Source organism: Thunnus albacares, chromosome 14 (assembly GCF_914725855.1).
Source record: "Thunnus albacares chromosome 14, fThuAlb1.1, whole genome shotgun sequence".
In the NCBI taxonomy this organism is placed as follows: Eukaryota; Metazoa; Chordata; class Actinopteri; order Scombriformes; family Scombridae; genus Thunnus; species Thunnus albacares.
The window spans coordinates 11,459,829-11,478,265 of NC_058119.1; the positions used below are offsets into that span (position 1 = coordinate 11,459,829).

General features: G+C 39.5%; 1 protein-coding gene across 1 annotated transcript; it reads left to right on the forward strand.

Moving 5' to 3' along the window:
* Positions 1 to 804: 804 nt before the first annotated feature.
* Positions 805 to 17,190, forward strand: LOC122996487 (stonin-1). Its single transcript, XM_044371957.1, has 11 exons — positions 805 to 987; positions 6,144 to 8,071; positions 8,213 to 8,415; positions 12,625 to 12,726; positions 12,882 to 13,005; positions 13,391 to 13,440; positions 14,069 to 14,162; positions 14,272 to 14,810; positions 15,974 to 16,213; positions 16,437 to 16,526; positions 16,618 to 17,190. The coding sequence occupies exons 2-11, from the start codon at positions 6,217 to 6,219 to the stop codon at positions 16,723 to 16,725; spliced, it is 3,405 nt and encodes a 1,134-aa protein (XP_044227892.1). The 5' UTR covers positions 805 to 987; positions 6,144 to 6,216; the 3' UTR covers positions 16,726 to 17,190.
* Positions 17,191 to 18,437: the final 1,247 nt, after the last annotated feature.

An 18,437-nucleotide genomic window follows, 5' to 3' on the forward strand; every position in this document is an offset into this window, starting at 1 on the left:
TTTAACTGGACATATGAGAACTGGAGGATTACTGTTTGATGCCGTCACTTTGTTTTGCAAGGAAAACGTGTTATGTCATTCTAGCTGAATTCATGTTGCTTTTATGTGCTCCTTGGTACACTGCTTCAGAGGTCGAAGGAGTAAAAAAAAAAAAAACAGTAAAGATCACTTGAAAGTTTTTTCGTCTGTGCATTCAAGAGCTTTCGGCTGGTGACATGGACAAAACTGACGTCACAAAACATATTTTTGGTTGTTTTTTGTCTCTTTTTAAGATTCAAGCAGCACGGTGACCAAAATACCCTGCTTGAAATGGTCTATCATATACTTATGTATTGCAAAACGACAACAGAGTTTGAAGTAAATTCTTAAAAATACATTCTTATTATTTTTTTAAAACGTGACATCTCTTGTACGGACTGTGGTTCACATTTTCATTAAAGTCCATCCTTGAAATCGTAAAATGGTGACTCTTTGACAGTAGGCAAAATTCGAAGTTGTTACATGTAATGTACAGTGTTAGCTCAGTTTCCCTCTGAAATGCTCCCTGCGTACCCTGAAATGGATTAAATTCAGCATAATAGCATTCACACAACATGGGCTTTTTTAATTGAATTATATTTCCATTGTCTACTTACAGTCGGCTGAATGTAACCACTATGCTGATCATCGTAATTTACACTAGTGGAGTGCGTGTGTTGTGTATCCACTGTAATCTAACGCTACTACTTGCGACGTTTAAGTGCACCCATCTCCGTGGTAGCGATATTTCCTACGGTCGTGAATGCAGCGCAGCGCAGTTCATTCCTGCAATGTCCCGCTGGAGGAGGACAGTCTGAGTGAACTCGGGAGGGGAAGCGCCCGCCGCGCTGTTAAAACTCTCTGGATTTACACTGCCATTTTGAGGAAAACCGGCCGACATCAGCGTTCAGACGCGTCCATCAAAACACAAGTCATGACCTGAGTTGGTGAGCAAACCGCTGCGAAATTGTGAGTATTTACAACATTTGGTTGCATTCACGTCTTTTTTTTTGGTAAAGAGAGCTGTGATAGTTCAGGTTAGAAACGACCTAAAACAGTTTTGGTCCGCTCTTCCCTTAATAAATGCTGACTGTGATGTTGTTGTGAGTGTATGGCGCATGTGAAACGTGTGCAAAGTGGAGTCAGACAAAAGTAACGCAGAGTGACAACTTTACTCCGGACTTCGCATCAAAACAATGGCGCAGAACTGAGCCCAGAGGTGGGCCTCTGTGTCCCGGGACACGGGCCTGGCTCTGTTGTGGATGACAGCATGCTTGTACTGTTTTCTCTCTCCAGTCCGAGTTGCTATGGGCGAAAAAAAGATTATGTTGTTTACCGGTAAGCTAACTCGTGTTTTTGTCTGGCGCGTTTACTGACCCCGCGCTGCAGGAATGTGTTGTAACAATGTTTCAAGAAGCTTTTAAACAGGATCAGATGAATCCGCTCATGTTGACGCCATGAAGTTGAAATATGGACGTTTTTATGTTTCAAGCCTTCAACATAAATCTATTAATATGTCTGTATTTTGAATTAGTGTAATTTTGACATTTTGGTCCATATTTAAAGCAGATACTGGGTCTGTAATAGGTTAAGGATACATATAAAAATATGTTTTCTATGTATTAGTCAATCTGTAAGTGAGTCATAATGATTAACAATTAACTAATAATTGAGCAAACTGATAGCAGCGTCACAGTGGAAAAGTTTGCTATAGTGGACACAAATGTCTCCTATTCATTCTCACTGGATGTTTTTCCAGCATTGCATGTTTGATCTGGAGTTTAAAGTCCTCCTTCACTCAAAAATGTGTTTTTCTTCTTGTTACTTCAGTTTGATGTTTGAGCTTCACTGTGCAGAGTGACGTGTGTGCAGAGTTTGACACTAGAAGGCTGTTTTCACATTCATCTGCTGAAAGTGGAAAGTTCCTCTGAGCACATTGAAAATCCACTTTCAGGGGGTGAGCCTACGAGCGGGATTTGTGACATCACAACTGGTTTGGAAGCAAATCCTGGTCCAATGTTCAACTTACACGAGTGCGATATGGAAACTTGAAGCCTCCAGTGCACATACACTGAGAATGAACTTTACAGTGAAGTAGGAGACATCTTGTGTCAAACAGCTAAACGTGTGAAATGAAAAATATTTGCATATTTATGGAATTTTTAATGAGGGTGAAGGAGGAGATGTCTTGTTAAGGATTTTAACATGGAAATCATCCTTTTTTTCCTGAAAAAACCATGTCAGACACACATGTCAAGCAGAATATTTTTGTATGTCTTAATACATGTGTGGAGGGGATCCTTAAGAAACAAGTAACCAGTAGTGTAATTTTTATTTATTCTGTGTTTTGAATGTGTACGGGGGAAAAACCCAGCATTACCCAAACTTTCTCTTGTGCTCTGTTTGACAGAGCTCACGTTGCCGTTGGAAATGGGTCATCACATTTCAGCTCTGCACCAGATTACATAGTCGTTGTGGTCACATCAGGAGTCTACTCCTGTCAAACTAAATAGGGGTAGTCTCTTATGTTATTTATATATGTTTTTCCAAGAAAAACATAGCACTCCACAGTGCAAGTGTCCAGGAAATATCCAGAGAATCAATCAGGAACCCATCTTCTGTCATCAGGAAGCATCTGTCTCCTAAGTTAAAGTTCATGGTTTTAAAAAAACATATTCAGCTTTTTTTTTGCTTTTTTTTTTAGTTTCCTCTCAGTCATCATTTTTCAGGCAGCTTGTTGTAATAGGTTCATGTCATCTAAGGATTTCCCCCTTCCATTATCAATGCAGGAAGTACAGTTGGTAGATATAAGGCCTCTAATAAAACAATGAAAGTAAATTACTGTTACAAACAGTGTAATAAAGATAGATCATATTAGGCGTAGTGCAAAGTTGTAACGTGTTTTCTCATATCTTTTAGTTTCAGCATGTGATCAAAGTTCCTCTTTGTGGATTACAATTTGTGTGAGTTTGTACTCAGTTCTCATAATTTTTCTAACTTGTTCCACTTGGCACATTAAATACACATGATCCAGTCTGTGTGGAGCTCATGTAGGTATGAGGACTCACATATCAAAATGCTGACTAGCCTCTTTCTAAATGCTACCATTTGGCAACATATTATCCCTAGTTTGAGCCAAATATAATGATTAAGTGACTTCAGTCATCAAGTTCTCTCGTATGAGCTTAGTATTTAACCTTCCCCCTTGTTCAGTAACTGTAATAATGTATGATAAGTATAGTAATAGTCAGTGATGATAAACCCTGAGATGCTGCAGTCTGCTCTTTGTCTTAATTGCAGCGCTGCACTTACAGCATTTGTAAGAGAAACTTGAGCAAACTTGTGCTTTAGTATTATAGTTCTTGTTTTTGCATCACATTATAGATGCATTACCTTGTGACGTTTTCTCACCTCCCAAGTATTGAGATCATAAATTAGGTTAAAATAGTGACATGTTTCAAATGTTTATGACCTACCTAATTACTGTAATTAGCCTTTTTAACCCTCTCTGCTTCTCAGACTTCCTCTGTCACTGTTTTGTTAAGTTTGACACCGATATTAACCAGACTAACCAGAATTTCTGACCTGTTAATTTGGTGCATATTTGAAATGTGATCAAAATTAGATTAAGATAATATTTGCTGTCAGTTCACACGAATACAGCGTGCTGGTATTTCCTGTGTGCAAAGCTGCTTGTCCCAGAGGAATGTGAGGAATGTATTCTTTTGTCCTCTGTAGATTTAGCAGTGTCTCGTTTCTGTACCGCCTGCGAGAGAGCCCAGGAAGAGACGGCAGACTGGGAATAAGTCTGAAAGACTGTCAGTAACCCCCTGTGGAGAACTCATCCTTCTCTGTGCCCGTCTCTTTGAACCAAAAACTGAGGGAGTCCGTAAGACGGAGAGGCAAGGAGGGAACTCGTGGAAATGTCTGCATGCCGTTGCAAACAACCTCTCATTAGAAAGATCTACTCCAGTTTTTGACTGAAGACTTGTCAATCCACCACCCTAAATCAGAACCCCCACTTCCCTATTTATTTATAGTGGGAGGAACTTGCCACTGGATGTCTCCGTCATGCAAGTCATGGCTGTGATCATGCAGGGAGTAGAGAGGCTGTAATTGAGGCTCTCTGCTTTCAGTTTTTTTTTCAAGATTTTTATGGGGAGTCGAGGGTTCAACATATTTTGAAAGTGGCTTTCTGTGGCCTGATGTTATTGAGAGCAGAGCTGCCAGAACATCAAACGATAGATCGTGATTGACTAGCAGGAAAATTAACTGCAAGATTGTATAAAGATTACAACATGTTTACTCTCTGCCCATCGGCTCATTAGCCTGAATAACACTGTAGTTTAGCAGCTTTCCCACACTTCTTTAATATTTAATTTCTCTGTTTTCTTCAAAAACAAAATCTGCACAACCAGAGTGGATGGAAAATTGATCTTCACAAAGCGTGTTTAAGATTTAAACAGCTTTGTTCCTTTTGAAACTTCACGCAGTGCCAGCTGCTTTGCCACATTATACCTGGTTCTCACAGCTGACTTCATGCTGGTTAATGTGGCAGGATTATGGTTAACTTTCTCAGGCGAACATTAGAGCAGGCTTGCTATAAAATATTTAGCTCATTTTCATCTCAAAGCACATTTACTCTAAAATGCAACATTTTATCTCATTAATTTTCAGTACAAAACCTTTGAACTTCCAAAACTTTTGCAATTATATTCCTTTTAATAACATTTAAGTGTTCTTTTCTCTGAAATGCTTCCTTTATCTTTCTTAAATACTCAGTTCCAGTAGCAGTAAGGAGCTTCTACTTAAGCACAGCAGTGCTAAATGCTAACATGCTCACAATAACAACGCTAACATGGTGATGTTTAACAGGTATGTTTACCATGTTCACCTGTTAGCATGCTTAGCACTGAACACAAAGTACAGCTGAGGCTGATGGGATTGTCATATGTTTGGCTGGAGTTTGGTCATAAACTGAAGTATTGGATAAACTTTTTGTTGAATTATTGACCTGATGATGGCGCTAAATGAAAAGTTAAGGGGGTCACCAACATTATTACAATCCATCCTTGCAGTGACATGAGCATCTGTACAAAATTTCACACCATTTGACAATCCATCTGATAATTGTTGAGATAAATAAGTCTGAACCAGAGTGGTGGACGGACTGACAGACAGCCCAACATCCATAGAGCCATGATGTGAGCATGTCTAAAAACATATCACCTCAGTATCACAATATATCAATCCTCTGATTGTGATCTGTCAGTTTGTCATAATTTGTAGCGCAAAATCTCACTATTGTTAAGATTTACAATAAGTGAAGAATCAGTACTGTTATATTGGCCTCATCCATGTATAAATATATTAATACTCCCCACTTCAAACCTACATTAGAAATGATAACAAAGGACCATAAAGGCTCCAGCACTGTATCATTTTCTTTATTGTTTGCTAAATTATCTAAATAAAGACAAATCATATCAGCTAGCATTTATTGGAATTCTCACATATGACAGACTCATCTGTAAAGTTGTTAATTACAATCTGTGTTAAATCACTGCAGCAAGTTCAAAGACAAGATCAGGATAAACAAGAATGTGACGATTAAAGGATTCCCAGGAGATTTATTTGACATTTTTATAGCTTAAAGAACATACATTATAAACATTGTCCAACAGTGTACTTACAGGACAGTCCAGTTAATAAATGTTTGTATGAAAAGCTAAGAAATCAATAAGCCTCTAATATGTGGTGTCACTGAGAAAAACTCCTGCTGCTCCACTGACAGTGAACTGCAGAACACTTATTTCAGCCTTTACATCAAACAAGTCTTAGTTAACTGTGGAGTTGAAATATATACTTGTTCCAAGTTTTCAAGGTCAGTCTCTCATTAAGCTTTAATGGAGTACTTTGAGGAAATATGTTTTACAATATTTATATCCCCAAGAGTTCTCTCTCTGTTTTTTCTACCAACAGGATAAAGTGACTTATTCTTGCAAATCAGAGCTGATCTGTTCAAGATCATGTTGTTACCTCTGGAAAATCTGAAAAATTTACCTTTTGAAGAAATGGCTTTTATTTCAGTGTTGTCTAATTCTTCTACTTTTGTTTTCTTACAGAAGAGAAGGCCTCTGAAGTGGGGGACAGTTAACAAAGGAGGAACTGTTGTTTCGAACCGCTCACTGGTCAGCCATGTGTTCTACAAATCACTCAAACTGGGTCACATTTGAAGATGACAACACACCGCTCTCGTCACCTCAGAAGCCCCTGCAGTCACCAGGGCTTATCAAAGCATCGGTACCACGTCCCAATGGTCTGAAATTAGTGCTTCCTCCGATCAGAGACACTTCCTGGAGCCTCAACAGTTCCCTGGAATCCCCTCAAAGCCACTCAAGTCTTAGTGGCAGTTCCTGTGTACCATGTAACACGCCCTTTTGCACTCCTGTAAGTGGGGTTCCTAGCAGCTCATCCCCATTTCACTCAAACACAAGGGAAAAGAACAACTTCTTCCACAATTTCTCCAGCACATCCACCACCTCTGTTCCCTCCCCTGCGCCAGAGGCCCCGACTCAAACCTCAGATGGACCAAGCCCTTTCCCTTCTTTCCAGGGGAGATCAGGACACTTTAATCCCTTCTGGGATGGCTCTACAAACAGCGCAGATGTGGGCAGCTCCTCCTCAGACTCAGAATCTGACAACAGCCTACCACGTTTCTTTATTCGGACCAAAGATGGCAGCGAGCCTCCACGCGACCACCTCCAGAACTCCTTCTCCTACGTTTGCCACAAACTGGAAGGCCTACGAACAGAGACGGACCAGGAAGCAGGGACTGAAAGAGACGGGGAGAGGAGGCTAAGTTGCAAAAACGAGGTTCTGAGTGATGGTTCATCTCAGTTTGTTCCTCGGGGGTTGTTTCGCAGCCAGAAGAGAGACGGCTGGTCCGTAATGCTCAGGATTCCAGAAAAAAAGAACCGCATGTCCTCCAGACAGTGGGGTCCCATCTATCTCCGCTTGTTGGCGGGAGGCGTGCTGCAGATGTACTACGAGAAAGGGCTGGAGAAGCCTTTCAAAGAGTTCCAACTTCTCCCTCAATGTAGGCTCTCAGACCTCAAACTGGAAAGCCACGGCGAGCCCCGCAAAGTCCTCACAGTAAAGGTGGAACATTTCTCATACACAGAAAAGAAACGCTACCACCCGAAGCTGGAGGTCAACCATGAGGCGGAGGCAGAGCAGCTGCTCAAGTTTGGCTCCACAGTGCACGACGATATGGAGGATCTGGTCGTCTCCATGGAAGAGGAAATCTTCAAACTGTCCGTGCCCCACCAACAGAGGCGGCACTACGAGGAGCAAGAGCTGTCGTTGCAGATCACGGATCATATATGGATACAACTGGATAAGTTTGGAGGAGTCATGGAGCGGACAGCCTTCACACAGATTCACTGTCTCGCATTTCTGAACGGACTAGGGGATTGTTTTCTGGCCCTGAACGACCTCGGGCTGCTGCGCTTCAACTCCAGCTACGGCTCCGAGGAGGACGGTGAACTGCGGATGGAGATCACAGACTGCCACTTTCACAAATGTGTGAATGAGTCAGAGTTTCAGAGGTCTCGACTGATTAAGTTCTCCCCTCCTGATGCGTGTAGGGTGGAGCTGATGCGCTACAAGACGATGTTTTTGGGTTGCACAGAAATTCCCTTCTCGATCAAAGCCGTGGTCACAGTTCAAGGCGCCTACGTGGAGCTCCAGGCCTTTCTTAACATGTCGGCAACCTTCCTCTCCACCACGGGGGTGTCTGACTCGTACCCGCTTTGTGAGAACGTGGTGGTGCGTGTGCCGGTACCAGGCGACTGGGTCAAAGTGACACAAACGGTGGCCTTACTGCGACAGAGGTCACTGAAGGCCCGCATGAACAGAAATGCCTGCTTGGGCTCCATCAGCGCCGCAGACTCGCAGCCTGTCATGCAGGTTTCAATCGGCACCGTCAAGTATGAGAATGTATATTCAGCCGTTGTCTGGAGGATTGACAGGCTGCCCGCAAAGAATACAGGTAACACATTTTTGAGAGATTAAAATTTAGCATAGCGCTACTATCTTACATATTATTAGCTTGGCGTCTTGTGGATGTGTTCAATATGTTGTATGCCACTCCAACTACACTACAAGTAACCTTTGTTTTCCCCTTTTGCAGCTGTTGATCATCCTCATTCATTTTCCTGCAAGCTAGAGCTGGGATCTGATCAGGAGATCCCGAATGACTGGTACCCCTTTGTCACGATGGAATGTGAAATAATGGGCGCAGTTGTGTCACAGACCAGAGTCAAGTCACTGGGCACTAAGAATGACATCCAGCCACAGAAACATGTGACCAGTTGGACACGGTATCATTGTCAGGTAAGATGTTTCCTTTGCATCTTTATACCTTGAAATATCCATGCAGGACCCCTACTGTAGATGCTGTGATTTAGCATGATTTCTTTATTAGCAAAACTAATGTAATTCTGTCTATTTTAGGTGGAAGTGGAGAAGAAATGGATTGAAACGGAGTCACAGAGGCAATCTGGCTGTATGACACAGTGATGATTAAAGAAGCTTTGAAGAAGAAGAAAAACGAACAAAAAACAAGGGTGATGAGGGACTTTCTGCTTATATCTGGTGGCGAATTCATCTAATTACACGTAGCCTGGTAGTATTTCCAATGGAGGTTTTGTATTCTTAACTGAGACTGAATAATTCTTAGACAATTTAACACGGTCCTTTTGCCTAGCACTTTACATTTAATAGTTTAATTGTAAAATTTCAGTTTATATGAGTACTGTATATAAGCTTGCATTTGCATCATCTGCACTGCCCTCCAGAATGATTGGCAGCCTGAATATATGTATGCCAAATGGGCTGTATGAGATAAACAACCTGAGTAATGAGCAGTATTCAATGTGTTGTAGAAAAGCACATTTTCGATTCATGCTTGCAGTTAGGCCCTTTGTTGCACACTTAAACGAGTTTATGTAAATATTTGAATTCCACATACTGTGCTTCAAGATTTCTGAAGACTCTATGTTTCTAGTAAAATCTGTGCTAGTGCCAAGATAGTATTTTGGTGTTGTGCTCTAAGCATCTCAATATTCTGCAGAGTATAGATGTTTGGCAAACAACACTTTGATAATGTGGTTTGTCAAAGCAACACAAGACAACCAGCAGACCATTAAATATGTTGTGCCAGAAGTGCATTGTTCCAAAAAGCAGCTGCAGACAGTCTTACTTTTTCCAAACAAAGTGCGTTTATAAACACTATTTGAAACTAATCAAAATGTGCAACATATGGTCCCAATATAATTTATTATTAAAGCTGCCTTTAAAGTGAGATATCATCTTTTTTTTCTTCATGAAATGCAACTCATTACTTTTGCTGCTTACCTTGAGCTGACCTTTGACTTCATACTAAGGTTGTATTCTGGAGGACTGTAACTTTATTTAAGCAAATCAAATGTTTATTATTTGATCTTTTTTTGCCTCTGGTTCGTGAATAAGTTTAAAAAAACAACAAAAAATGGTGAAACTTCATAGTGAACAATAAGGCCTTCAATGATGACTTTTATGCGGTACCTGGCTTATGCTGGATATTATGTACATCAAGAGTAAAAGCTGAATTAAACCTGAATGACTTGTCTTACTTCTTCACAGATGACAAACATACACATATGTAGAAGGTGATTATTAATATTTCACATGTATAGTGTAAAATGAAAACACTTTAATTGCAGGATGCATCATAATTACTGAATAATGATTATGTGATTCTGTTTAAAATAATGTCTCCCACAGTCAAACAGCAGCAACAGCAGTCAAACTGGATGTTTGCAGTAAAACCAATGAACCCTAAAATATCACCAGTCATGTAATAAAAATGTAGAATCAATATCTATGCACAAACTGCTAGCGCTATACAACACACCTGTATGTAGGCAGGTTTATTTTTGCCTTGAAAGCCATGCTGTAGTGTCAAAATGCTTTTAAAAAAAAAAACTGCACATGACGGCCCACACTAAGCCTCAGCTGTATCCCCATAAACCTGAAGAACTATACACACATCACAGTAACATATTGTAATTATAGTGTCAAAACAGCACAACTCAAATCAATTTTTACCATCATTGCAGTTTTTTTTTTTTTTGAAGACTGAGATATACAGCAGTAAGTGCTGACAGGCTGCTGCTCAATAAACTATCATTTGTAAGGAATGATTTTCAGAAGTGCTGCACACTGTGTTATAGTTTGATAGCACACAGTACAGAAGGGTGAAGTATCTCACCCTGAATTGAATTTGCCTCTTGGTGACTACATCGCTGACATGCAACAAGACTGCTGTTATATATATTTTTAGCAGATAACTTTTCACACTATCTCTTAAGGTGATGAGACTGAGCAAAGCTTCAACCTGCAGGTTTTGGGTCATGTAGAGTGCTAAAGAAACCTTGTCTTGTTGTACGATTATGGGTCAAGAGGGGCCTAAGGAGACTCTTATCTTCTTGTAATTTTGCTTCCCTTCATAGAATTCATAGGAGATCTTCAATCTGAGCCCAGAGTAGCTTTGTAGTGAAGTGACAGGTAAGTACCTGTTGGTCTCAGCAACTGCATTATGCACAGAAATATCTCATGTTGCTACACTCTCATCCTCATCAGAGGACTCAACCTACAATGTTGAAAGGGTGCCAACAACGCCTAACAGATGCTCGGAGGAAGCAGGGGTCATGGCTCCCGCTGTTGCTATGAATCTATTGAGCACCAAGTTCAAAATGAAGTGTTTTGTAAAGGGTGAAATATTTTTAACTCCTGGTATTGTACACTCATGGGATCAGAAACTGTACAAGGCTCCCAGCGCTGTGGAAAGTGTGCAGCAGTGAAACCTTTCTATTGAAAATAAGCAGAAAAGAAGACGTGGAAAAGTTCTGTGTTGAATGGAAGTCTTTGAGGGATTGGACAACCACAACAAGCAAGTAACATCAGCACATCAGTACATGTCTTTTAATTTTATACTAATTTCCTGGAAGTTTTTCTGAGTAATTTGCAGGTATTTAGCAGTTCATTGATAGAACATTTTACAGAAAGGACGGTGCAAACTATATATAAAAAAAAAAACAGAAAAAAGTTAAGTTGGTTTAGTTGGGAGTGCCAACTTCTTTTATTTGGGTTCATACATAGTTGTTAGTTTGCAAAAATTCTTAATAAAGTAGACTTAACAATTTTTTAACAGACAGGAAATACTTTCTACATGTCAGCATATTAGGTTGTTTCTTAAAAGCTCTGCAACAAGCACATTTCTGGTACACTACCAAATTACATAACCGTTTCAAAGAAAGAATGAACGGTTGCTCAATATGCTCGTACACAAAACTACACACTGAAAACTATTTTCTGTCTGTTAAAGAATTGTCAAGAGTCTAATTTATTGAGAATCTTGGCAAATTAATAACTAAACATGAACCAACAATAGGCTGTTGAGTTTGTACTTACCAACTAAACCAACTTAACACTTAGCTGTTTTTTTAATATATAATTTGTACCTAATAACTAACCTAACTGTTAAATAACTTGTGTAGTCATACATACAATGAGTATATTTTGTGAGCTTCATTGCTGTAGTAAAGTAACTGAGGTGAGGTCAAATGTTATCATAGAATTGATGTGGTTTGGTCTACACAGTCAGCAAGTTACCAAAGTTCTCACAGTGAAATTGTATTAAATTAAATTATATTGTCAATTCCAACCGTATTTTAAGTTTATCTTATAAATTAAATAGATAAGGGGAATGGAAATAAGACAGGAAATATTCCCAAGCAGTGAATCACCATCATTGCTTCACCATCATCCAAGTAAACATGCTCCAATCACTCCTCTCTGTGGAGCTTGATTACTATCACCTGTGTGTGCATTTTCCATCAAGCTGCTGCAGGCAAAACAATTTGACTTTGTGGCTGTTAACTGCGTGTATCGTGCTATTCAAGCTGATGGAAGTCCATTATCACCGGTCCACTGGTATTTCTGCCTTGAATCATGCTGACCAACACAGGCCCAGTGGTGAGCAAAGCGGCTGTTTGCTTCAAGTGTTTCCATTAAGTAGCCTAAATACACTCATGAAAGCACAATTTATATTCAGAGGTAAATGGCACTTTCAGCAAAGCAATTTATTTGGAATAGCTGCGTGGAGCTTCATTCGTCATGGTGTCAAACTAAATCTCGTCCAAAAATCTGTCAATTAGGGCATGTGGCTTTCTATATCTCCCTGTGTAAAAAGTATAATTAAATACATTTTTGTCTCATTATAAAACATTTTGTTTCAGTTAGCTTTCAACTTGGAAATGTTAGTCTTAAATTGACAGAAATGCACAGTGGAGAGAGATTGAAGATGTAATGAAATTTTAGCAAGAAAAAAAACAGTTCGCTGTTTTTATAGATTCTGTCTGCTAAAATGAAGATTGAGTTTTATAAGTTTAGAGTCTACCTCAGCCATCCACAAACCACATAAATATAGCAGATATTTGAATGGAGTTTGGTTCATGAAACTATACACGGCAGATTTACAGTTTTTGTGAATAATTACAGGCCAAACTCTACTTGTCTATAATTGATGATGTGATTGAGAGTATGAGGGAGCTCTTCTTGGATGAAGGGCTTGAAGATCGCGCCCTGGACGATTTAAGACATGTGAGTTATATTCTATATAATCCTTGCTTCGTTTTTTAAAAAGAAATAAATTGCTCAGTTTGACTCCGGTTGTCAGTTACATCAAAGTTAAATCATCTAGCGAGGAAGTATACGCCATAGCAGGAAGACAGACTGCTGTGTCCTCTGCTGTGCAGCTTTGGGAGTCAAAGATGATGCAGTCAAGAGCAATGGAAGACTTCAGGAAAAACAACATCAACACATCCAACTTTGTGCTGCAGCTTCCAGCCAACTACAGTCAGGCTGATCAAGAACTCACAGGTAACACGCTATAGATGGGAACTAATTGCTTCTCAACAAACAAGCATCTTTCTACCTCATTTGTGCTTCGCTTTGGACAAAAGCATTATCAAATGAATAAGTGTAAATCTTGGATTACATTTGAACTGATCTGAAGTTAGTTCATGTAGCTTATCACTGATTGTAATTTAAAAATTGTTCAGTTACTTTAAATGAATCCTGCATGGGGGGAAAAATACAAGTGTGTGTAAAGTTACAGTGGATTAGCTCTCAATTTAGATATGTATAGTATGATTATGTACATAAAGGGTGCTAACTAACATAACTGAAGTAATGCAGAGGGAGAACGGCTTATTTTTTTTGGTTTTTGTTTAACCCACTTTTTTTTTCTTATTTCTGCTCCCAGCCTCAGTTGTGATCCCCGCAAGTCAGAATATCCGCAGTTTCCCAGTCAAGGCAAGTTTCATCAAGATTTACCTCACCTTTCTGACCAGTTTACCTTAAAGAGATAGTTCAACATTTTAGAAAATATGTTTATTTGCTTTCTTGCTGATAGTTAGACGATTGATAACCCCTCAGTTCCACCCCGCCAAGAAATAGTCTGACACATAACTGCCCTGAAACCACAAGATGTCATTTTACACTTGGGTTTTTTGTGCAGATTTAACATGTTAATTAGTGAGCTTTAGAGGTGCTGATTTTGTTTGTTTTTTTCAATCTTTATGCTAAACTAAGCTATCTTCTAACTTTTGATAAGAAAGCAAATAAGTGTATTTTCCCAAAATGTCTGCTGAATTATTCCTTTATGGTTACGAATGCATTTTTAAAAAGTCAGTATTGCACTGTTGAGTAGTTAGTTAATAGACTTAAATTATCACAATTATATAAAACTTTACATGATCAAATACAAACATTAGGTCCAAACAATATTCCAAATACAATTCTGTCAACACATTAATAAAAGATAAACATCATTAAGACAAGAATCTGCATAAATATTTGATTAGCCCACTATTTTTTACAGTATACTGTAAAAAAAAAAAAAATGCTGAATTTTCTTTTTGCACATAATGTTAAATTGCAGAACAACTCGGAGACACTGGCTACTTTCTCTCTCCCTGCTGGGTTATCCTACCCTGTGCAGATACCAGCTGGAGTCACCCTGCAAACAGCTTCTGGTACACAATGACTTCACCTGTAATGGGCCGAAATATATTTTAATTTTTAAACTAGACTAATAGGTAAAGAAAAAATACACAAGTCACTCTTCCCTTTTGTCTCACTAAGGTCAACTTTACAAGGTCAACGTCCCTGTAGTGGTCACTCAGGCCCTGGCAGGTCAGGAACCTTTATCCCAACCCACGCAGGGAGCTCCGGACCCTCAGTCAGCTACAGTCCCACCCAATGCCGCTCGTCCTCAGGAGTTGGGGCTATCATCTGTGCCAGCTGCTTCTGTCACTCAGCCGCCACAGCCAAACACCACTTTACCCCCCAGTCAGGAAAGCAGCCTTCCCCTGCAGCCACAAGTTCCTGTTGCCAAGACCTTGCCACCTCAGGCAGCCCCCTCTCCAGAGCCAGACGTCACAACGGAAGAGGATGAGCCAAGTACAGAGCCCGTAAACCTCAGTATGACCTCCTCGCCCTGCAGTCAGTTATTAGACTTCCAGATCAGCACTGAGGAGGCTTTGACACAGACGACTCAATTAAAGACCAGAGACATAGATGACATCCTCAAAGAGGTGATCGAGGAGGAGAGAGAAAAAGCCATAAGGGCGAGAAATCTTGCTCCCGCGAAGACTGACAGCCAGTCCGACGCCATTCTTGGGGTAATTTGAAGAGAATATCTGCCTTTTTAAGGAAATACTGGTAACAGAGATAGGAATGGGTTGTTAAAGGGGCACTCCACAGATTTTATACACAGTTTACTCATCATGAGGAGTACAACTCACCCTATGAAAACAGTTGTATGATGACTTAAGTCTGAGGAAAATTATTAAGATATGCTTATAGAAGTTCTCTCGTGTTAATTAAACATAGTGCAGCACAGGTCATGGGAAGTGTTGCCGCTACTTGGGCTACTTATCTTTTCTTTACCATGTTGGTACCTTTTTTGCCTGTCTCACTCAGCAGGATGAGGCAGAGTTGACTGAGATCTCTTTGGTCAGACTGTACAGGTTGCATTAACTCCCCACTGAGATCTGATCACAATCTGAGCCAGACCACCTCCAGATGCAGCCGATCTGATAGCATACAGATTTAACATCTTAACATTGGTTTCCCTCTATCTGGATACAGAGCCTATCTTAATACCAGTCAGGATATCTCTGTATATCTGCCTAGGCTGCAATGACTTTGATCATACTATTCTTCTTTTTATCTCACGAGTTCTCACACCTTGTGGAAGTGTAATACTAAATTGTTAGTATAGTTAGTTCACCTTTCAATTCATCTGAATTTTTCCATTTATGATAAATTCAGCATTAATATTAAGCTTTCTCAAATTAAAGTTTGTTGATTACAAATTAATCACATGAATTACTCACCTCAAATGCCTGAGACTGCTGTGCTATCAGGTGAGAAATCTCAAATTACTCAAAGAATAGTATTGTTATTATAGCAGTTATTTGCAAACTTCCATTTACTGATTATCACGACTATTATATACCATGGCATGATCTTTCTTTAGTTTAAAATACAAAATGTGCAATACATTTCACTCATTACTGTGTATTTGTACAGGCTCTATATAGTGTCCATAACCGCATATAGTACTATATGTATATAAAGTAACATGTTACTTTTTTTTACCATTTAATATTTATCTCGGCACTCTTCACTTCTTTGTATTATTTGTATCCTCTTTACAATCCACAGAGAGGGTTTCATTTCATTTCTGAAGATTGTTGTTATTTTGTGTAAGTACATTAAAAGAAATTCCTTAAATGTGTAAACACACTATGCCAATAAAGCTGATTCTCATTCTCCTAAGCTGGACCTGGACTATAACTACAGTGAACTGTCAGACATCGTTCAGCTGGATGGTCCCGCAGACGACTCTGACATCGAGGAGGAAGAGCGAGTTCCTCTAGAAGAGAACGACTTTCTGGGTATAATCAACGCAGAGGCCATAAAGGCCCTGCAGGAAGGAGACGGAAGCAGTGGCGGTAACAGCATCTCCTCCAGCAGTGACAGCGAAGGAGCCAATGAGCTCGCTGATGTAGAGGAGGAGGTAAGAGACAGTGAGAGTAACATACATTTTCATGAGTTGCAATTTATTTTTTTTTACCATTAAAGTCCTTAAAAAGAAAACTGTAGTTGAACTCTGCTTCCTCTCCTACAGGGGAGGCACTTTTTGGAAGCAGCATGTATATTTTATCAACAGCATGAACGTGATTGCATGATTTAACAGTTTCTGATGGATGTTTTCCCACAACCCACTTTCTGTTATACAGGATCCTTTGAACTCAGGTGATGATGTGATTGAACAAGACATCCCAGATCTCTTTGACACAGACAATATAATTGTTTGCCAGTATGACAAAGTAAGAACATTTTGCTTCTTTGCTGGCCATTATCTGCCTCTCAACAAAACTGTATATGAAACAATATTGTACATTTTTTTCTTCATTGCAGATTCACCGTAGTAAGAACCGCTGGAAGTTCCATTTGAAAGATGGAGTGATGTGTTATGGCGGAAGAGACTACGTGTTCTCTAAAGCTGTTGGGGAGGCAGAGTGGTAATGAGCTTTAGTTCTCCTGGACAGATCAGATAATCCTGTTGAAAGAGGAAACAATAATTTAAAAGGGAAAACAATCAGTAAATGTAGACCTCTTGGTGGTGTAATTTTGCTCTCAAGGCAGGCAGTTAAGACACCGCTGTGCAAAATTACTGATACTTTAGTTTTTTTGTTTTGTCACTATGTTATCACAGCAATTATCAGAGCGTACTGCTAGTCATTTTCAATGCTACAGCCAATTACTTACATCAGTGCTTGTGAATTCAAAGTACTGAGACAAACAGCATGAATTTATGTTAGTTTTCTTCATTAGTGGAGCAAAACACGATTTGACCTGTTGTGTTTTCTTCTGCCATGATCATGTTGCTTTGATGGTACCCAATGTGCTGTTTGATTTTTCAAACGTTGTAATGTTTTGCCTTTAATCATGCATCAAATACACCGAGCCGTACTGCTGTGTTGCATTCAATGAACCCTTTTCTTTCTGTGGAACCCTCTACAAAGCCTGCAGTGCCTTGTTGTCAAATGATTTTTTGTTATCAGTGTTATGAAACAAAATTAATTGCACTTATGAATGCCAGTATGCATGCTAAAATTGATAAATTTTTTGAGTGTGGTTTTGATGGGCACTAGTCCCACAGCTACTCACAGCTAATCACAGATGGAAGAATTTGTGGGAGGGGTGGTGACAGCTCCAGAAAAAAATCAAAACCCAAAGAAATCAAAGTGACAAACCCCTGGAAAAATCATTTTGCTGCTGAAGTTGTTTTTTTTTTTTAATTCACTTGTACGCTCCAAAGTCACAGTTCGAGCAACATCTTTTGGTGCAGTCATTGTATCTTTCCCTGTTAGTCCAAAACTGTGTGTCTAGTGTGTGATTCCCACACAGAATATTTTATAGAATTTCCCCACATGCATTATGTATAGCTCTCAGCCACATACAGAGGATTTGTGGCACCAGGTTTTGTAAATGAAAGACCATTTTCCACAGCTATGTATTGAGCATACATTGACCACAGAGTGTGCTGAATTGATGCAAAGCTGTGTCCATCATCCTATATACTTGCCTTATTAGATTAATACAGTAAACAATAGCATAAAAAAGACCTTAATCCTGTCAAGAAAACCTATTTGTGCAGGACAGGTTTGCACTGGTGACAAAAAAGTTACATCACTTTCTAAGATGGCGCTGAGTAATGTATTTGGACATGTGTCACTCATAACAGCCTAAGTTTAAAAAAAAAAAAAAAGTATCCTCAAATATAGTGCTGCTTGAAAGTTTGTGAACCCTTTAGAATTTTCCCTATTTCTGCATAAATATGACCTAAAATGTGATCAGATTTCCGTTCAAGTCCTAAAACTAGATAAAGTGACATCAGTTAAACAAACTTTACACTTGTTAGTTTATTTATTGAGGAAAATGATCCAATGTTACATATTTGTGCATGGCAAAAGTAGGGGGAAGGGGAAATTAGAGTCAGGTGTTTCAATCAATGGGATGACAATCTAGTGTGAGTCTGGGAGGCCCTGTCTTATTAAAAGAGAAGAAATCTGGGTCTTCATTGTCAAAGTCTGAGCTTCACAACACAGGTTTGTGGAAGTGTGTCATGGCTCAAACAAAGGATATGTCTGAGGACCTTTAGAAGAAAAGTTGTTAATGCTCACCAGGCTGGAAAGGGCTACAAAACCATTTCTAAAGCGTTTGGACTCCACCAG